Source organism: Filicampus tigris, chromosome 14 (assembly GCF_054856515.1).
Source record: "Filicampus tigris isolate MCC_2025a chromosome 14, RoL_Ftig_1.0, whole genome shotgun sequence".
Classification (NCBI taxonomy): Eukaryota; Metazoa; Chordata; class Actinopteri; order Syngnathiformes; family Syngnathidae; genus Filicampus; species Filicampus tigris.
The window spans coordinates 9,639,906-9,662,428 of record NC_141230.1 but is presented as its reverse complement, the minus strand read 5'-3'; the positions used below and the strand labels follow the sequence as shown (position 1 = coordinate 9,662,428).

General features: G+C 40.3%; 1 protein-coding gene across 4 annotated transcripts in view; it reads right to left on the bottom strand.

Moving 5' to 3' along the window:
- The window catches only part of il1rapl1a (interleukin 1 receptor accessory protein-like 1a), a 271,904-nt gene that overhangs the window by 6,412 nt on the left and 242,969 nt on the right, over nucleotides 1–22,523 (bottom strand). For 3 of the 4 annotated variants that reach the window (XM_086052044.1, XM_086052047.1, XM_086052045.1), the window contains 3 exons: nucleotides 14,471–14,603; nucleotides 7,293–7,438; nucleotides 2,670–2,816 (listed from right to left, as the gene is read on the bottom strand). In XM_086052044.1, the coding sequence (XP_085908170.1) occupies nucleotides 2,670–2,816; nucleotides 7,293–7,438; nucleotides 14,471–14,603 (426 nt within the window). The remainder of the gene's footprint in view (nucleotides 1–2,669; nucleotides 2,817–7,292; nucleotides 7,439–14,470; nucleotides 14,604–22,523) is intronic. The other variant, XM_086052048.1, reaches the window with a different exon arrangement.

The window sequence follows — 22,523 nt, the reverse complement described above, 5'->3', positions numbered from 1 at the left end:
AGGGGAGGCCCTTCCCTGCATCATGGACTGTAGAAAAAATAACCATATAATGATTCAATAAAATTATTTTCATTTTTAGTTCTCTGGTCTGTGCTTCATATTGACTTTTTTTTTTAATCCAATAATGTGCATGATTTCATAGTCAAAACTGCTGAATTTGCTGATTTCCTGTTCAAATACATAGGCAGGATGTGCAATGCGGTAGCAAGCAGCCTCAACCTCACCTCAAATTGGCAAGTACCTATTTCTGTCTCACTTCACATCTCCAATATAATGCTCTCAGACACATTTAATATGCACTCTAAACGTTCCTATAGGCTAATGTATTTATTATTTTTTGTGTAGCAAATTAAGTTTGGCTGATTGCATAAAACGACATAAGTTGTGAGGCAGACAGTACTTTCCCTCACAAAGACTGACCATTAGGCAAACACAAGCAATTTTCTGGGGCGCCGAGTTTTTCAGTGGCCCCCAAATGTGTCATTAAAACTGATTAATACATCCATCCATCCATTATTCGAACTGCATATCCTCACGAGGGTTGCGGGCCTGCTGGAGCCTATCCCAGCTGTCTTCTGGCAGTAGGCGGGGTAGACCTTGAACGGGTTGCCAGACAATTGCAGGGCACATACACACAGTTTTCTTTCACTTAAATGATTGTTGTTTTAGTCTTAATTCAAGACCTTAAAAACAAATCCAAATGACGAAAGCTCCCCCGACCCCATCATTTTACTTGATACAGGAACACACCATTGTGAGGAAAATGAAGCAACAGCTGCAGTCTATGTTCTTATTCTATATTCTTCTCATATTCTATATATTTTACATTATGATATGATATTATATATTCTTATTCTATATTCTTAAATGTTGCTTCAAATGAAAGCCAAACATGTAAGCAGTGTGTTGCTACAATTACCTTGAAAGTGTAACAGTTACTTTACGGATTACTGGATTTGAAAAGTAACTAAATTAGACATCAACATATTTTATAAGTTGCTTTCAGCAGCCACTGACAAACCCGCTTCACATTAAAAATGACTACCGGTACTGGTTTTGCCAGTACGTCATTGAAAGTGCATTTTCAACAGTAATGTTTAAGGATTTATCTTAGCGGCAAGTTATCATTGAAAAATAAAAGAAAAACAAACAGCAAGGAGTGTGCAACCAATCTTCATATTTTCATCTTTAGTTGCCACAAACTCAACATAGGGACTGTATATTCATCTTGAAACCATGACTAGTACTTCCTTCATTGGTTTGTGTACGTTAGACGTCAGCCTGCTGAAATTGTGACTTGGCGCTTATGTGACGTCGCTCCACCAGATGATAGGGCGTAGATGAGCTCATCCCATATTGCTTTGCGATTGATGTAAATCAATTCCATGTATTGCCTTAATGTTCTATAAAGTACAGTTGTTGTGTGCCTGTTGTTTAGTAAAAGGGTGTGTTTAACTTCCTTTATTTTATTAGTTGTTAACAATTAGTTTTGTTGCATGCAAAACATGCACATATCAGACCGTAGCTGAATTTGATAGTCTGATTCTTAATGTCGATGCCTCACTCGCCATGAACGTCACAGCACGCCACTGGTATGTATATGACAACAGTTGCCATGGTGATGTAAACTTGGGCAACCAACAACCTCACAATGCCCACATTCCTTTGGCGATTGGGAAAAAAAATGGTGGAGGAGATACTGAACCACCTCAAAATGATTTCCCACAAGGCGGTGGAAAGAAGTGAACAGGCAGAAAATAGACGACCGGAACAAAGTATTAGTTGTGACATGTTCAGTAAGTCCTAGTCATTATTCTCTGCGGAAGCTGGAATATGGGCCAACCAAAAAGGAAAGAGGGACTTTTTCACAAACTCTTTGAGGCGCACATGCAGCTTTGAAACGACAGCGAAGGAAGGCCATGCTGGGCTGCCTGTGCTCAGTAGGACGGCAACATCAAACACCCCATCTCAAATTAGCAACCAACCTTGCAAATTAACCACCTTGCAAAGTTGCGGGAATCAAAACAGCTTGTACCAGCGCGGCCCTGACGATATGACTTAATCATGTGAAAGTTTTTTGACGGCAAAACAATGTCGCATCCATTATTCATGAGCTTGACAGAATGTGTGAAAAGGACACCATTTTCAAAAAGACAATACTGAAAGTGAGAATATTTTGCTGAAGATACAAAAAGTTCATGTTTTGTACACAGAAGACACAGTATGTGGCGGGCTGTTTACTAAATAGCTGGGCCTTCAGTGGGAGCTTACCTGACGGAATCGACTTCTTAATACCGACTAATCAAAGGACAGAAATTACTGGCAATATTTTGGGCCAACCAGCTTTGGCCAAGTTGAAATTTGATTACTCAAAGGAACAATCCCATTGCTAATATCATTTTACTGCACATCAGCCAGCACGACATTCCGAAAGCCATGAAGGCTGAAATTCGATTGAACAAAATAAATCTAACATCCATACACACGCACTGGAAACAGCGCAGCCAAGAGAAAATGCTGCAAAATTAAAACAATATGCAAATATTATAATTCAGGTCGTAAATGTGGGTCAGCGCTTCTGCCTTGCTGGCCCTGACAGTTCACCACTGATATAGTCACGCGTTAATACTGACTTAACCTCAATTTCAGAAACAGAAAGGGATGTTTACCTCCGTCCAGGTCCTCACTGCCGAAGTGTCTCCTGTAGAAGAGCATGAGCTCAATCCTGTAGCATTTGTACAGCGAGATGAGGAAGATGAGCAGCAGCAGGATGGCCCCCAGCCCCCCGGCCAGCTCTACCGTGTACATGAGCTCTGCTGAGGACGGCACACGCACACACATGCACACACAAGGTCCCCAAAAATGTCAGTCCAGGTAGGATCAAACCAAAGACGACAATTTCGAAATGACAGGGTTAAGGTACACTTTAATTCTGTAATTTCTAAATTTGATATTCTGACTAATATTGTGTTTGTGGAATACGAATTAAGCAGCAAAATCCACCTGCTGTTATCCATCTCAGGGGGCGGCCATTTTGTCACTTGCTGTCGACTGAAAATGACATCACAATTGCTCAGTCCTCAGGTAATGACCAATCATGGCTCACCGTCAGAAAACAGATAAGTCGTGATTGGCATTTGTGACTCCCATTTGCAAATTTATTTTTGGAAGCTATCATCAATTATTCGCTGAAAAAGTCGCCAAGTCACTGTTTTTGTGCTCCGGACAAAGCCCAGTCAAAGACAAAAGTAATTACTTTGGCACCATCTTGTGTTATCTTGGTGCTAAGGAACTATGTTGTGGTGAGTTGAGGAGCTTCGTTTCGACAATCTAGTAATATGCCATCATCTTGACGCACCTATCGGCAATTTTAAACCTTTTGGGGGAGGCGTCAATTACTTGTGGTGGGAATCAGTGTTGGTGGGATGGCCAAGGTCATGTAAAGCTACAAAAAAATCTGACAAAAATTTGGAGACCGTATCACTTGGCGTTAACTCATTAAGGCCGGGAGCGCATATCCGTGTACCTACCTTTAAAGCCGGGAGAGGGTATATGTCATTTTCTTTTTGTGGACTTTGAACCAGTGGAACCAGTCGATATGTATATATATATATGTATGTAGACAATGACGATATTGACGTCTATATAACAGAATAGAGGATAGTATTTACCACTCGATTAAAAAAAAAAAAAAATAGTGCTTCTCTTGCAGTGATAAAAAAATTTAAGTTATTTTTTTCATCTTCGATTGAAACAGTAACGATTAATAAACTCGGGCCAGTTTGTAAGCAACATGTCTAAGCTTTCAATTTCTTTTGGAATCATGTTTGTATCTGCTACAGCCAGGGGCTGAGATATTGATTATTTTCTCGGTGTTGAATTTCCGGGAAAACTTCAGGCTTTCGAGGCTGATTCCAAAGACGACCTTAGGTTTTAGACAGATGTTTAGAAAGGCGCTTTAGGCTTAAAATGACATTTTGGAGGACGGTGTGGTCATGAACTCACCTGGAGATTAAAAAGCAGTCACAATCCATATGTCCATGTGTCGGACAGTCAATTTTACAATTCTAAAGAAGGACTTAACATTTTCTTCTTATATAAATATTCTGCTTCTGGGTGTGCCTCTTTTGATTCGGGCCTCAATTATAAAGCGCTCGGCTTACGGATATGCAACTTTAAGCTGACAGTCATCCACTTGGTTACATTTACACTCTCCGGACTGAACCATCATCAGTATCGGGGGAAGCTAAGCCCTCAGTGAGGGGGCATCCATCATCGGCGGGCAGACACAAGAGGCTCACTTTTGAGAACGATGATGGTGCACGGGGGAGGAAGACAAATAGAAGGAGATGAGCAGAAAGTGGATTCATTTGGTTGGTGCGGCGCAGCAATGAAACAGCACTGCACTTTGGATGCCTTCCACGCAGAGACTCATGAAAACGTTGGGCATTTTAAAAAACGAAACGACTCGCTTTACTCATCGCACCAACGTCCCTTCTGTCTTTGCCGCTTATAATGAACCCCACCCCTCCACCACCACATTCCTCCACCTCCTTGCTGCATTTCTCTGCTCATTTCTCTTCTCTATTATCTCCTCCCAATCTCCCCAGTGGCTTAGCATGGGGAGGGATGACTTATGTTGTGAATTAAAGCAGCATTTACCTGCTTCCCTCCGCTAAAGAACTGCTGCGCTTTAAATCTCTGTCAGCGAGGCCCCCGAACAACTGCCTTTGGAGCCGTATGCTCGCTTTGCATTGGCAAATATTACAGTCCATTACAAATCTAATACTATTTTAGACATTGTGCTAGTTCATGAAAATATTGTTAATTTTTCGACTGGCGTATAGGGTCAGAGCAGAACGTGAGTAAGACTCGAGTAGTGCCTGAAGGCTTTCGTCGAGCAAGACTAAAGGCATAGTGGTCTGTTGATGAGTGTTTTATTAATTTATCAAAATGGTTAATTTCGTTTTACACTTGTGGACCAGTAAGAATGCCATGCACACTTACAAACTTTCTTCCTAATAGAATTATTACATTTTTCTCACAATATTCCGATGCCATTCTCATCAGAATTTTCCCTTATATTAAAATTATATCAAAAAAAGAAAAACAAATTCATCCCAAGGAAATTAGGAATTTTTTATTTGCAATATAAAAACATTCTGCTATAAATTTGGCAGTTTTCTGTATTGCAAGTGAAGATATCATTACTCGTTGTATAGTGGTCGTATATGTATTATCATTTTCGGGAGGTATAATCAAATCAAACATTTTCATTAAACAAAACAATTTTCTCAGAACTTTTTTCAATATAATGGCTTCCAATATTCTAACTTTATTCCAAATTTTCTTGTTTTGTAATATTGCCACTTCATTCTTATAGTACAGTGTAAAATTTAAGTAAAAGTACAATTTTGTTCTCTTAATATTTAAATTTGACTATTCTCTACATTGTCAATTTAAACTAACCGCCACACACTTGTATATGCCGCTTTTTTTCTTATAAAGGCTTTTAAAAGGGTGAGATTCTTTATTCCAACTGTATGACTGTATGAAGAATTTTAAAATGTTACATTAGATGTACAGTCAATAAAGGTATTTTAAAAATCATTATGGTCTGATATTTATTTATTTTTTTAAAAATGGTGCAGTGTCATAGAATGGACTATGTTGGACCCCGGCAGTTCCACTATATCAACAGTCAAACGAGCTCTCTATGATGCACAAACAGATGATTGGAGTAGGCAGAAATGTTCATGAGACAGCCTGGAAGGTTTGCAGTGTTGCATCAAGGGAGAGTTGGGAGAGCATGAAATAAACATCAGAATGTAAAGTGAGTGAGGAGAGTGAGAGAATGAGAGCGACTATTGGACTTTCTTCTTCCAATCATTCTAAGGACATCTTCTGTTTACGGCTGTTGCTGCACATACGCATTTGTGAGCTGTTGTGCAGTGACCAACTCAAACAGAATTGCTGTGCCTTCAAAAACCTCTCACAGCACTTTGATAACAGCAGGGAGACAAGAATGCTCAACTATCAAAACTTGTGTTTTTGGGGCCCCAAAAGGAAAAGCTGCACAATCTAGTTATTTTACTTCAAAAGTTAGATGAAAAATTCCACCTTTTGAAAGATAATCATACTCAGTTTCAATTGACACTGTCGGGGATGTGTTTAATTAATCATGTGTTTATTATTGTGGCTGTAGATTACAGTGATGAACAACTAAACTTCAGAATAGTGAATGATGATTATAATATGGCAGAAAGTTGATCTAAACCTTAAGCCTGCTAAAACTACATCTAAGTGCAGATAAATACGGGCGCATGGTAGAAAGCTAGTCTAATGCAACGCATTTCATTCATGAATATGTGAACAGCGGTCGTCAAACCCTCAGAATCATTGTATCATATTTTTTAAACTCATCCCACTGGGCGGCACAGCTAAGGAGGCGGGGCACACTAACGATGAAAGGAGCGTTTTGAATGGCCATGAATGAAGTTGGCTATGACCGCTCTCACAGCAGCGCAGACTTCCCTCCTGCAAGGCTGCACGTCATGCAGGGGTTAAGTCATCATGATAATAGAGTCCAAAGAGTTAATTGCTTTGATTGAGTTTAAGAAGTATTAGAGCGACAGTGGAAACAAAGTACGTGCAATTCAAAGATTCGCAAAGGTTTATGAAAAGGAGTGAAAAAAGTAACAATTAAGAAAAGAGTCGCAAAGCTACATGAAAGAAGTCATAATACTATAAGAAAGTAAGAAATGAAATTAAGTTGTGTGAAAGAACTTGTAAAACTTCCACAGTGAAAATAACAAAAATAGTAAAATTACGAAGAAAAAAAGTTACAGGAAGTGAGGAGAAAAATGTCACGTACAAGAACAAGTTTCTGTCAATTCTGTCAATTAATTTATAATAATAGAAATATGAAAATAAACCATAAAATGCGACAAAAAAGTGGGAAAGTCTGCGAGAAAAAAAATCATAACGATATGTAAATGTGGCTATAGTGTTTTTGGTGGTAAAAACACTGGACCTCCAAAAAGTTGATTATTCAAGAGAAAAGTTTTGGAGAACTCCACAATAAATATGTAAAAACGATACATATTTCTATTTGATTTATTTGTGCGGTCTGACTTTAAATAATTCATCAGGTGGCTTTAATATCAATTTGGAATTGGCTGTTACACTCCTCACGGACAAAGAGCAATAAAAGCATTTCTCAACCTGGACATGTAGTCTCAAACAAGATTCAAAAAGTGCAGGTCAGTGGGTGAACACTCATGCGTCCTCACCCTTCCTGAAGAGCTGGATGGTAGCCTGGCGACGGCCGTTGCCATTCTCCACATAACAGGAATAATTTCCCAGATCCTCCTCCTCCAGTGAGTCGATGGTAAGGGAAATGGCGACTTCCTGCTCGCCCAGGTGCTCCTTGACGATCCTGTGAGACAAAAGGAGAGGAAACTCTCTAAATAATGGTTCTCTTAATAATTGTGTGTTAGCGTTTACCATCTTACAATCACAAAATTCAATGTTGTATGAGCGCCCATTTTTATACATGAGGTTTTCTTTTTTTTTACGTAAAAGTGTTACTGAAATCATGAAATGTACTGGTTTTATGATTTGTACTGGATTAATTTATTTCCATTCTGTCTATCTATCCATACATTCTCTTCCGCTTTTCCCGGCTCAGGCCGTGGGGGCAGCAGTTTAAGCAGGAAGCTCAGACTTCCCTCTCATGGTAAATAATTTGAAATCCATGGTTAGCTTTTGTTCATCTTTCGAGGTTCCAATGTATTATATTTCAGTTTTCTGCATCCATCCATAGTGTCAGTGATGGTGTAGTGGTACACACGCCTGAGTTGTGTGCGGGCAGCGTGGGATCGGTTCCTGCTCAGTGACGGTGTCTGTGTATGTGCCCTGTGACTGGCTGGCGACCAGTTGGGGGTGTAGTCTGCCTTTCGCCCATTGTCAGCTGGGATAGGCTCTAGCACCTTCCCGTGACCCTCTAAAGGATAAGCGGTGTGGAAGATGAAATGACATGACATGACATGACATGACATGGTATCCATCCGGCCATCATAAAACATATCCTTACTATGGTTGCAGGAGAGCTGGAGTCTGTCCCAGCTGACTTTGGGCAGGAGATGGGGTACACCCGGGATTGGTTGCAACGCAGGACACAACGCAAGATTCGAACCCTGAACCTTAGAACTGTGGAGCAGGTGTTTTAACCACTCAAACACTATGCTGCCAGTCTCCAGCAACTTAACTTTAACTCCCCCCAAGTCAAATGTCTATTGCCACAATGGTAATTACGTTGGACGATTTTTTTTTATGACAAACTCGCCCCAAAAAATGAATCCGGTGTCTGCCACTGTGTAACATATACTGTGCATTCCCTTGATTCCCTTTACATTTCAAGGGTTTTCTTGAAGGTATGAGGATGCAAAAAATGTACCTGCATGTAACGTCCCCTTCACTGTCATAATGTCACGATATGTTAATTTCTTTGCCTGCACTCAAAACATATGAAATATGAAAATCAATAAGGGTTCTTCCTCAAGACCACGCGCCACGGAGGGAGAGAGGGAATCAAATAATGGCGATGAGAAGAAAATCTTTTTATAGCGGCTGCCATGGTAACGGCGAGCGGAGAGGATGTAATATTCCATAAAGTAAATGAGCGTCCCCGGCCGGGCTGGTTGAGCCTGATGGAGGGGAGAATAGGGATATCATGGTCTCCTCCCCACCAGCACAAACACTTCTACTTAGCTCACTTTGAAAGCACCCTCTGCACAAAGGCAAAGTGCAAAGGAGAAAGCCATCCTGCGTGTTTGTGCGCGAGCGGCGACTGAGCTGAGTGAGGCGGCCATGCGTCATTGGTTGGATGTGTTAAAGAGGCTGAGAAGAAGGCTGTGTATGTGTGTGTGTATGTATGCAAGTATGTGAGTGTGTAGGTGGGGATAATGACTTCAGCAGCCCTCAACTCGCTCTCACTCGCTCTGTAGCCTTCAAGCCGATAAAATGCGCATAAGGATGGCGAGCTGTGCCGGTTTGCCACCAGTAATTGAAAGTGTGTCACGGACTCGTGATATTTGTACGTCCGGTGTGTTGTAGAAAAGGAGGAATAATTCATGTCCCCAGCTTCCCTTTAAGGGATTCGGGGTTACTTTGAAGACTCCTAGTTCCCCAGCAGGCACAGCTCATTGGCTTGCTATCATAAAAAGTTGAGAGTGCAATGCAGAGATACAGGTGTTCACCTGCAATGCAAACAGACTGATATCGTTTGGTCCACTTGCGTATCTGCAATATTCTCCCGTTTGTGCTCAAGTCATACTTTTTATCACGCCTGTTTGTGCACTTTCAATTCTAATATTCACTAGTGTTAGCTAATGCCACCAACATTTTCAGACAAAACTTACACCTACAAATAATAACGCGACTTAGGCTACCTGTGACTCCATAGTTTTGTCATCGAGGTGTAAGGGGACGCCACACTGCGCGCATTCCCGACTCGCACCTGCTGACGATTGTCATCGGCAGACACAGGAGAGACAAAGAAAGAAAACGCAAAGCTATTGTTTCTTGCTTGTCGCAATTACTATAGCATTTTTCTGCTCTCGCATTTGTTCTGCATACGTCTTGTCATGTGGCATTTTGTTTTTTATATTACTTCATGCTTGCGTGCTCCTTTTGGTCAAATAAACACTGTATTCATTAAATACTAGACCTGCTGCTTTATGTTGGCAAAACAAACTGATGGCTAGCCTGCAAGATACCTTCAGCTCAACAGTGCACTAACCAATATCCAACTAACTAACTAACTAACTAACTAACTAACTAACTAACTAACTAACTAACTAATGCCTTATGCATATAGTGGACATAAGTCAGAGGATTTTTCTGTTAGTTTCTGTTTTCCAAATTAAGCCATAAACTACCCCCACCCCCGCAAATAAATCATTAAATAAAAATTTGGTGTGGATCTGGATAAAAGGTTCAATCTTGGTATTGTAATTGCAGGACAGGGAATTTGTTTTTGGACAGTTTTCTGTTACTACAAACTGAAACCGGGATATTGTTATAGGAATAGCTCACTCATTGGCATTGGCATCAAAATGAAGCAATAATGCGTAAAGGCAGGATTTTTGTCATACTGAATGTCCTTATATTGCGCAGGTGTATTGATATATTGAGCTGGCCTTAAGTCAGTGCATCTGACTTCTAATTGCACGTACATGTTTGGAAAAAGTGTGTGAAGTGCAGTTCATGGAGAGGTACAAATGAGTGCGTTGATTCAGTGGCTGCTGTGGGCGCATTAGCGTTCTGTTACTTCCTCATTAGTGAAGTCTGTGTTTGCTGCTTAAGTGATTAATTTCAGACTCATTCCATTTATTATTGCGCCCACAAAATATGCCCGCAAAACACCATCCGAATTGGGTCAGCGGCATATTGATCACCTTCTCAAAAATGCGGCATAGGATTTTGTTTTGCTAATATATTAATCCCCCGCACGGTATGCTAATGCCTATTCATCTGTGCTATGACAGCGACGGTGGCGCAAATGAGAATTTATGGGCTCGCCACCGAAATGAGCTCGCCTGGATCAATAAGTTAGAGAGTCGGGTGTATATAAATGGCAGAAGTAAGCTGTTGCTCTAAAAGCGCAGGTTTGATGCATTTGTAATGAAGGCCCAAGTGTATGTGGGTGCCAGTGTGAACTTTGCTGTAGGATGAGTGCAGATTTGTTCACGTGGAGATGCTCCCATCCCTTCTCTTAAGTGCACACTCCATATCGCTGGATGACTTTATGGGAGTAAACTCGAGGCCTTGGCTGGGTGGAAAAAAGCCTACGGTGGCAGCATTAGTAACGCAGGGCAATTGATCAAATACTTTATTGATCCACCACGAGGAATATTACTGTGCATTTGGGGGAATCCTTGAGTGGGAGTGGGCCGCTTAAAAGGAGATTTATTTCCCTTGCATATTCATATTGCCGCACAAACACATCCCAGATGAGTCTCGGATACCCTCACCCTCCGTTCAATCTCTCATTCTCTCTCGCCCATCTGCGTGCTGCTGGAGGTGGGTGCACAGAGAGAGATAGCACAAGTGGCGGCGGTGTGAAAAATGGTGGTTGTTAACCATCTGACAGGGGCTGTCTCCCCCAGAGCTGCAGCCGCACCAAACAGCCCTAATGGCAAACATGCACGCAGAGCGCCGAATGGACTTGTTTTAAAATGTGTTCTATCACGCGCGAGGAAGACGCATTGGAATTGAGCACATTTTGGACATCTTAGCGAGGTAGTGAGGATTTTGTTGCGCTGCGCTTTGAATGCCCTTTTTAACAGCGCATTAAGTATCACTTGCTGGGCTCTGCATAGCGGCAAAAGAACGAGCAATGTACTGTAAATGGACTGAAAGGAGAACATTGAATGAGAAAATATGACAACATTGATGCGCTTTCCCCATTAGAAATTAAGTAAAGAGAAATTATCTGTTTTAATGTGAAACCATGGCCACCATAAAAAGCTTAAAAAGCTGAACAGGAAGCGTTTTAAGTAACACTTTTGTATTTTTAGTTGCAACAAAAATGTCCAAATAAGCACTGTTGATTTTATTAACCCTCCTTATATTATTGTTTGGGTCAAACTGAATTATTTTAGTTTTTAAAATGCTAGAAAAAAAATTGTAAGGCAAAAGACAAAACAACCGAACTCTATCTTAGATCATGACGCACAAAAGAGCTAGCCTCTTTGTAGCTAGCTAGGTAGTAGCTTGCGCCAATATCTAAGGTTAGCTACCAACGACTCAATTTCGGAATATATCCATCTGGCATATAGCACTGAAATAATCCAGAGTTATTGCTTTAATACTTATTGCTTTGAATGTGGGTCTGCGTACTCTGCACAAGCGCAGGCGGACAAGAGCCAAAGAAAAAGCAAAAAATACTGTACATACAGGTGAATCCTTTCATGCACTCCAACCTGAGAAAAAGTGAACTTGTGCAAAATTTGGCACACTTATTGGTTTTGGGCATCTTTGTTTTCCAGAAAATATTTCTCAATTTCCTATTTGCATGATAAGGAAATAAAGGTGATCAATTGCTAAAATTGAGCTGTGCTAATCCAGCTCAAAACACCGTTAAGATAGCAGTTTTGTCATATATATATACATTCATTTAGGTACTGTATTGGAATTGTGACAACACTTGCTGGTGATTGCATTTAAGGTTGCGACACATAATCAATGTAGCCGTGCAGCAACACTGACATCCGTATGCTAATATGCTGTGCTACTGAGGCAACATGTACGGCATTTTCTTCATTTTAACTCATGAATAACAAGTTGAAGCGACATTATAGGAAAATAAATGCAGACCAGCAGATGCTCGGAATGAGGCAAATGCATCACCGGAAAATTGTGGGTTTTAGTAATTTGGAGTCAATAGGCTGAAACACGCAAATTAATTTTACACTGAATGTATGCCATTCGTCCTGGTGGCAGAAGTAGAGCCTATAAGCACAGTAAGCTTTGCGACTACAGCCTTGCATGTTCATGACCAACAATGCTGGTAAAATGTAAATTGAAAAAACATACATAAATGAATATTATAAACATTATTAGTAACTTTAGAGGCAACATTACATAAACATGAGAGCATGACAGTCGCTCTTTGGAAAAAAAATAAATCCTGCGATCAACTTTTCTCTTTAGGATTATAAATATAACCTCTTACTCTATATTGATGAATGATATTTGAATGATTGATGAATGACCAACGTCTCCAACATTACTGCCAGGTAAAAATAGATGTGTTTGCTAATTTAACGTCATATCAGTTGGTCATCTCCATATTAATTATTGGGTAAACACTAACTGCTAATTATGTAACTTTACGTGAATGTCATTAATGTATTAATGTCAGACGTATAAACTGTTACAATGATGAATGGCTTGTGTATGGTAAATCTTAAATGTGTCAGTTTGCTAATTTAACTTGACATTGGTCAACAGTACTTATCCGACCTAATTGTTTTGAAAATCAACATGTTAGTTTGCTAATTTAACCTATTCTCTGTAAATAGTACTTCTTTAATTGTCGGGTAAATTTTTCTTCAAAAAAGTTGTTTCTTTAACATTATTTTTGGGAAAATCAACATTTTAGTAGGCTAATTTAACTTTATGTCAGTTAAACATCTACTCAATTATGCAGTACTTCAGATACTAATTTGTTCTGTGACTACACTCAGAACTCAAAACACTTGTATTTTAAACAATATTTCCCTATTGAAATGAATGGAAATGCCATCATCCGTTCCTGCCCCAGAGTCTTTTGATGCAAAAAAAGACTCTCTGTAATATTGTACTTAACAAAGAAAAAAAATACAGTAATGACATAATTTAATAGAATTAAAAAATAAATAAATAAATAAAATAAAAAAATAAAAAAATTACATTTTAAAATAAAAAAAAAAATAAAAAATTTAAATTTAAAAACATATTTTGTCCCAGTGCATTGATTAAATGCTGCTCCTGGTGTATGTGCCTTGGTCACGTGGGTCAGTATAAGAAAGCCAGATGGATATACTGTTCGGTGAGGCATTATTATGAGTCCCACCTGAATTCTAGGCAGGACAAACCCAGCTGTTTTATGACTGGCTTCTGCATGCAGTCCTGCCTGGATGCGGCAGCCAACCATATTGTTGCCGGGCGTGTCCTGCCTAGAACTTGATTTGGACTCATGCAAATCCAAGTGCCCGAGTGACTCTTTCAGCTCATCAGTAGGACACTAATATTGGCCATTCTACGCAAAGATACAGACTTGTGGACTTTGAACCAGTGTATCAGACATTTGTAACAGAATAGAAGATGGTAATTACCACTCAACTTTTTAAAATTAAAATTTAAAAAATAGTGCTTCTCTTGCACTGACACTTTATTTTTACACCTCTGATTGAAACAGTAAATAATGATAAACACAGGCCTGTGTGATAGCCACGTCCAAGCTCTCAAATTCTGCTACAGGGGCTGAGATATCAATTATTTTGTAGGTGCGAAATTTTTGGGAGAACCTCAGGTTTAAGAGGGTGATTCTGTAGTAGCCCATAAGTTTTGGGGAGATGTTGAGACAGGCGCTTTAGGCCTTAATGGGTTAACGGAACTTTTTACAGCCTCCTAGCTCGCTTGACTTAATCTTAGCTAATGTTACTTCTCCAACTAGTTGAGAAAACAGACATGTTAGTCTACTAATTTAACACAATGTTGGTTAATGCTACCTCTCTGAATTAATTGAGCAAATAGATGTGCTGGTTTGTTAATTTAACTTAATGTCAGGTATTGTTCCGGCTTGCATTTCATTGTCGGGTAAATGGACACATTAGTTCGCTAACTACAAACTGTACACAATACTATTCTAATGTCATTAACGATTAAGAGGTTACATTAATGGTCCAGTTGTGTTCCTTACTTGATTTCAGTCTCCCGCACTTGCTCCTCGTCCAAGTCTTCGATGAACTTATCTCCCTTCATCCAATAGATGAGAGGGATGACGTCGCCGCTGTAGCCGAAAAATGCCCGGCATGTCAGATTCAGTGCGCCTCCTAGGAAGGAAGAACAGAGAGCGACCGCAATTAGGCATCCAATCAAGTAATACAATATAATATCACATCCCTGATAAGCAGATCCAAGCATTTCTACATAACAAATAATATAAAATGGAACCGCCAAAAGTGTTGGAAAAATATGCCTCAAATTTAATCAAACCATCATCGAGCATGATGTCATCAAATAGTGTGAGATTTCAGCTCAGCGAGCATCTGAAGGATTAAAGTATAGATATGTTTTGCTTTTGGGGTCTTTTTTTGTAATGCCACCATAGAAGGTTAGCAGTGATAGCAAAGAGGAAAATGGAACAACAAATATCACTGGAATGAAACCATGTGCGTAGTTCACCCAAATATTCGCGCGGGATAGGGACCACGCCCTGCCGCAAATCTGCAGGTAATCGACACCCTCCCTAAAATGGTTTCACATTGCCTATAGTTACCACATGATGGCGGCCAAGCAATGCTTTTGTCTAAATTAAACTCCTTAACTCACTTCAACATAGTACATTGGCACCAAGATGTCACAAAATGGCAGCACAGCACTACTTTTGTCTTAATGAAGCTCCTCAATTCACTACAACAGTTCCTTAGAACCAAGAGGTCAAGATGGATAATGCTTTTATTGCTTTGGCCTGAGCACAAAAAGCATGAAAAAGTGAGTTCATGAGCAAATTACAAAGGATACTGTATGTTAAAAAACAAATCAGATAAGTGGTGACTTTTATAACATGTTTGAATTCTATTTCTCTCTTTGAGAGAATTTTATTTCTCTCTTTGTTAATCAACCGTGAGCTATTTTACCGTGTACTGCTGTAACGCTTCAAATTCACCATTGGGCATCAAAGAATTGTATGACCTCTTTTCGTATTTACAGTGGTTAACTTCTTTTAAAACTTGGGTGTGGGAGTTAAGATTTTTTTTTTTAACGGTTTTCAAACGTTCTGCACCAAGTACTACTTCAAAAAATACTTGGCTCTCCAACTACCCCCATATGGACCCAAAAAATACAGTAAGCGTAGTAGATCAAAAATGAGGCAGAGGTTTATTCCCAAACTGAAAAAATATACTGTATTGTAAGCCACTGTAACATTATGCTGATTGAACATTACAGTTCAAATACAGGGGGAAAACAAACAAACTGTACTTAATGATGCAATTAAAATGTATTGCACACAAAAGTTTCATAAAATGTGTCGCTACAGAAATGTTTGAAAACAAACAGTTCTAAAAGATTGGTACTGGAAACAACAATTTGAACATTTAATTCAGCTATTCTTTCATATTCCACTAAAAGTATCAACAAAATATTTTTAAAGGCCAGTTACAAGTGTACAGCATAACAGCAATATCACTACTTTCACATGTTATGGGTGATATCCAAATATTTTTGCCCATTTATTGTGCACCACAGCCTCACTTGAATACAGCAAAAGCTGAATGACTTTACCAGTGTGACACTATTGAGGGCAAGGCCCGAGTGAGAGATTCTTAAGTGAGAACAGTGCACACAGAAGCGCACTTAAATGATGGCGTGTAAACTGTAATGAACACATGAGGGCACTCCACAGCTTCCCAAAGCCCCCCTCGGAGACCGCACATCTACTGTCGGAAGAGAGGGAGAGAACGAGGCCATCGGAAGTGAGCGGAGGCTGACGATAACATTATTTTATTTAGAGCTGATGCTTCTGCTCATGAGGGACGGTCAGAGGTCCAACGTCTGCAGCCAGTGTGTACGTGGAAGTGACTGATTTTTTTTTGTTTCTTTGGTTGGCTCCACAGACAACCTTAATATGGGAAGAATGGGATTGATACGGCATTTAAAAACAGATTCAATAACATTAAGGTAATGATGTTTTTTCCCCCCGCAGAAGATAATCGTCGTGGAAAGATGTGTGCACGTGAAACGCTGATTAGCCGTGAAGTCAGTGTTTTCTTTTTCTCCTTCTCACAAGATGCATTGCAAGTGGGGAGCACACATGTAAACAACACACGAATGAGGCAGGCTCATAATTCATGATAGGGTGGAGAGGAGGCGGAGGAGGGACATTGCAGTGACTGGCTCCCAGGCATGTGATGACTAAGGAGGCAAAGTGTAAGGTAGGAGGCGCTGTATCACCATAGCTACACCGGCACAATCTCATCGGGTCCAATCACAAATTCTGCCTCCACAAAGATAATAACGCTCAGATTGGATTGACACTCGCAAAGAGCTGTTCATTACCTCTGCTAGCAAGGTTATTTATTTGTCAGGAGTATATACAATTAGAAAAATACATATCCAAGAAACCTTGGCGTGGGCTGGGGAATGGGCTCCACTTATGACATTAAACTTACTTCGAAGAGAATAACTCCAGAATAACAAAACTCCAAACACAGGAAGTTCCAAATAATTTGAGATCATTTCGCAAGCCCAAAATTGTGGCATGTCTTGTTGAAATAACCTATTTTTTAACTCCAAACACAGGAAGTTCCAAATAATTTGAGATCATTTCGCAAGCCCAAAATTGTGGCAAGTTGTTGAAATAACCTATTTTTTTTTACAGAATGTATAGAAAGAGATCAAGATTTTATATTTGTTTTATTTAAATTGGTCTATGACTCCCCCCCTCCCCCCTTCCTGCTAGCATTGACAAACTCAAGCAGAGAATCACTTCTGCACTGAATAATCTTACCGGAGAAACGCTACAGCGCATTTGGCAAAAGCTCAACTAACGTCTTGATGTGCGCCGTATCACAGGCAGTGCACCTCTTGAAAACGCCAACACCCAAACTGTTCAATTTCATTGAGCCAGATTTAGTAGTTTTCAAGATAATTGCTTTTAAAATGTATTTTTTTTCTCAATCACCTTGTACATTAATCCTGATAGGTTTTTCAACAACAGTGAAATAAAATTAACATTACATAATAATGGACATGGAAAACCAGCCACTGATTGTGACTGAAAAGCCAGCCAATGACGTTTCAGTGGAGCTGTGTAGGAAGGCTAAGCTGAAAAGGAGGTGTACATATCGAATGAGCGAGAACAGCTCCTTTTTTTCTCATTGTAACTGTTTTGCACAAGTGGAACATAGGAGGGGAACATTTCCAATTTAGGAGGTTGTATCAGAGCTGAATACCATCTATGTTCCACATTGGCAGGACAGGGGTGTAAACGATAACGCTTAGTTCCGTGACTTAGTTCCATGCTTTTAACTCAAAACACGCTTATCTGAAATCTTCTTTCTACAATGAAGTGAACTGCCATTAATCTGTATCCTCCCACAAAAACGCACATATGATTTTTTCATACAGTGGTAAAATAATTAAGAAGAATGCAAAGAATTAAACAGTTTATGTAGTTTATGATACTGCATTGTCCATTGGCATGGTGGTCCTTTTGGTGTGCGCACCCTGGCCACTATGTGGCAGTATAAAACAGACGTACAAAATACACAAAAAGAGTTAACTGACTCAGTAAACTGCCTTTTGGTGTTGCTGCACCATTTGTGTTCAAATATCCATCTATCCATCCATTATCTATACCGCTTATCCTCACAAGGGTCGCGGGGCATGCTGGAGCCCATCCCAGCTGTCTTCGGGCAGAACCCTGAATTGGTTGCCAGCCAATCGCAGGGCACACAGAGACAAACATCCGCACTCATAATCACACCTAGGGGCAATTTAGAGAGTCCAATCAACTTACCATGCATGTTTTTGGAATGTGGGAGCAAACCGGAGTACCCGGAGAAAACCCACGCAGGCACGGGGAGAACATGCAAACTCCAGACAGGGAGGCCGGGATCGAACCTCTGAACTGTGAGGCGGACGTGCTAACCAGTAGACCACCGTGCCGCCCGTGTTCAAATATCTATTGCTTAAAGTCAACCCAAAAATGTTATGTTCTATGTAGCCCCACTACTCTAAACATGGCTTTCTGATTAATATTACATTTGTGGAATATGAGTTAAGCAGCAAAATCCACCCATTTTTGTCCAACTCAGGGGACGGCCATTTTGTCACTTGTTGTCGACTGGAAATGACATCACAGTTGCTCAGGGCTCAGATAACGACCAATCATGGCTCAGCTTCAGAAAGCAGGTTAGCCTTGATTGGTCGTTGACAGCAGTGGCAAAATGGCCGTCACCTGAGATGGACAAAAACAGGTGGATTTTACTGCTTAACTCACATTTCACAAACTACTATTATATAGAATGCCGTGTTTAATTTTTTTGGGTTGACTTGCACTTTAAAGGGTTCTAACTAGTTTGCCCAAATATGACACTTTGCATTATGTGTTAGCATTAAGCTCGCGGACTTCTGTAAATTATGTGATTTGATTAAACCGACAATGCATAATTCACTTTGTTTTATTTTTTTTTTGTTTTATGGTCTTTTTTTTGAAGAATGGTTCACTATTTAGTGTTTATTGTTAAGTTTGCTGCCACCGTTTAACACTTGTAATTCAAATTCTTGCTCGTAACTCAAGCAACACTTGTATCTTGAAAAACTTGTGTCGGCTTACTTGTAAGTCAAGGTAGCACTTAACTTGGGATTTTAAACCACACGCTAGCTCTGACGTCATCATGCGTCTGCAGGATGGCGTGTGTTTGAAAGTGTACACTGTGGCAATATCACTGCGGCAATGTCACAGTTTCACTGGGTTTTGTGGAAAAAGGAGAAGGCCAAGAAATATTTTGGATTTTGAAATTTTACCAGATCTCTTTGTAAAGGAGGCAACATCATGCTGCTATAATGATAAGCACGACCAGCTAATTATTGCGTGAACGATCACAGACAAGCTGGCCATTGACAGTAAAACTGTGAGAGAAGGAGGGACTTCAACAGAAACACAAGTCATAGTGGAGTGGAAGAGTACACGGTGACTAAGAGATACACATTTACCACCCATCCATTTTCTCTACTCCTCATTAGGGTCGCAGTTGAAATGCCTAGCCCAGCTGTGAAGCGGGGTACACTAAATAGGATGTCAACCAATCATAGGACTCATAAAGACAAAAAACATTCACACTCAGATTCAAACCTACAGTACAGACAATTAAATATCTTCAGTTAACCTTACATCCATGATTTGGAATGTAGGAGGAAGAATGAGTATGAGGAGAATAAAGTGTCTCAGAGTGGAGAAAGGTGCGGTATGAAAAATAATAAGCGGAATGTGAAATTCAGCGTAAAAGTAGATTATGGTAATTTGGAAGTGTTCAGTGCAATTACAGCAATGAATGCAGGGGAAGAACATGAAACTCCACAGGGGAAGGCAGGAGCTAAGATTCAAACCAAGAACATCAGAATTGTGAAGCGGATGTTCTAAAACATTTTTGCTGCATTAGATACAAATTGCCAAAATGGAAAGATGGTGAAGCAAATGCTGCCGTCATGACTGGCATACAAGATTGGCCAATTATTGCAAAAGTGTCTCAAAAACTGGCAACATTTTTAAATGGCGGACTCTACATACATGGTTTTAAAATCCCATGCAGATGATCTTCGTAGGTCTCCAGAAGTGGTTGTGTTTCAGGAAAAACAAACCTCTGGTCACCCGAACTTGAGGAAGGTTTTAGCACCTGTATGCATTGAGGATGCTGAAGAGATGATGTCTGCGAGGAGCCCTGGTTGACATTTCCAAAGTTCAACAGCCTCGCGCAGCTTGCTGTTTGAGCACAGTCGGACCCTACAAGCGGCGACACGGTGTACTGACACAACACGAACGTATGAGCTTCGACGAGGCAGATCTCCACTCTCTGCAAACACTTCATTTGTGCGGCAAACATGCAAATAAGCTGCACACTGTGCAGCTGCGTGTGTCACAGCTGCTGCATTTCCCTTCTCTGTTTATCAGCTGTTAGTTAATCCCACACATCACTTGCAAATTAGACGTGCCGTGCTGCTGGCAGCCGTGACCCACCGAGGAAGTCTCCACCGAGCGCCCCGGGAATGCCAGGAAATGGTTGAGGGCCTCATGCTGTCAAGTCTTAATGCTTTCTTTTGTGGCAGCCACAGAATCAACTCCATTGATAAGACGGAAGGTGATGAGAAAGAACGAAACATAGATGGCCCAAAAATAAAAAAAAGAGTTGGGGATATTACACATCTGTGTGCACCTGTTCCCCAGTGTTGCCCGCTCCCCCGATAGACACGTGAGATCTATAAGCAGTTTTACAGATGTGTCTTTTATTGCAGCGTCAAATTAGGAATGGTTTTTATTTACTTATCAATTTTAATTGCTGTGCCACATTCTGCTTCGGGGAGCGACTGGCAACACTCTGCTTCACAGCAATACATTATTGATATTCACCATGTGCAGTATCTTCCTCTTCTGTTTGAGTGTAGCTCATTCTCTTTGACCTCAGACACTTGATACACACACTTATTATTTCTTTATTTTTGAAAGTCGTTCAATTATTTAAGTTTTTCATTATTGTAAAGTATTCTTCCATCATGGATGCTGTGTTTTGTGATTTATGAGTAATCCTGCTACTAACTGACTGACGAACCATCTAACCAAGTAACTCGCAGTTCGACCAACTAACTGACCCACAGACTGCTGAAAGACTGATTAACTGGCGAACTAACAGGCCAAACAACTAAACTGACGACTCACAGACTAATTCACTGACCAACCAACCAACAAACCAACTAACCAACCAACCTACTAACTAACAGACTCATTCACAAACTCATTAACTACCCAATCAAACAACTATATAGCCTCCTCACAGTTTGAGTGACAAACTAACCAAACAACCAACCACTGACTGGTCGACAGACTCACTACACAATCAACCCATTGACTAACTGACAAACAAACTTGCTCACCAACTAATTTACCGACCAAACAACCAAACAGCCCACTTGCAGACTGACTGACTAACCCACCAAATAATCAAATGAACAGCCAAACAACCCACTCATAAACACATCAGCTGATGGATCAATCAGCCAACCTACATAAACAAAAATCAGTTAGTGTGGCCCAAACAACCAACCAAAGACAACCAAATATAACCACAGACCAGTTAAGTAATGAATCAACCAACCAACCAACCAACCAACCAACCAACCAACCGAATCACAATCTAACTAACTATCCAGCCACCATTTTACTGAATGGTTTACTTGTAGAATCATGTAGGGCATTGTTTTGAGTAATTTTCCAAGCGTTTGTCTGACTTTGTCTAGCTGGTTTGTACCTCATGTTTTCAAATGGCCAACAACAAGTGGCTGCAAACATGATTTGATCAAGAAAACAATTCAAGCAAATACATTAGTAATTCTAGGGAGTCCAGTAATTTAAGTGGTTGCTGCCATTTTTAAAAAATATACAATCCCCAACGGATGTGAGCTACCATCTCAGCCATGAAATGGACAATAAACAAAAGCAGCAGTATTATTACATCATGTTCTCTGCCTACATTAAATATACCCGCAACTCCTATCCACTATTTGCAGACAAATCTAGTTAGAACACAGGCGCAATAAGAGCCAAGTTATTTAAAGTGCCACTTCTATCTCCCCGTCTTACATAAACATTATTGTGAAACTACAGCCGTGGTTTAAATTGGCGGGGCTGAAAAGTAGCAGCGCTTGCGAGGCTTTGGAGGATGTACAAATATTAGCCGGGCGTAGATTTGAAGGCCGCTTTACATATGGCTCACATGACTCGGTCATTAGCCTCCGGGCTTGAAGCGCTGTGATGCACAGGCTGTTTAAAGTGAGCAGATGGTGAGACTGGAACAATGAGGTGAATAATTTGCACGCTATGCAGTTACGGGGTTGAAGGAGGCGGAGCCTTTTAAATCCCTCTTATCTCCTGTGGCAGTGCCATTGTTATATGATTACTGTTAAAACCAGCTGCCTGTGTTAAGAGTGAGATATTTAAAGCAGCCAAGCTTCATATTAAAAGGATGACGTGTGCT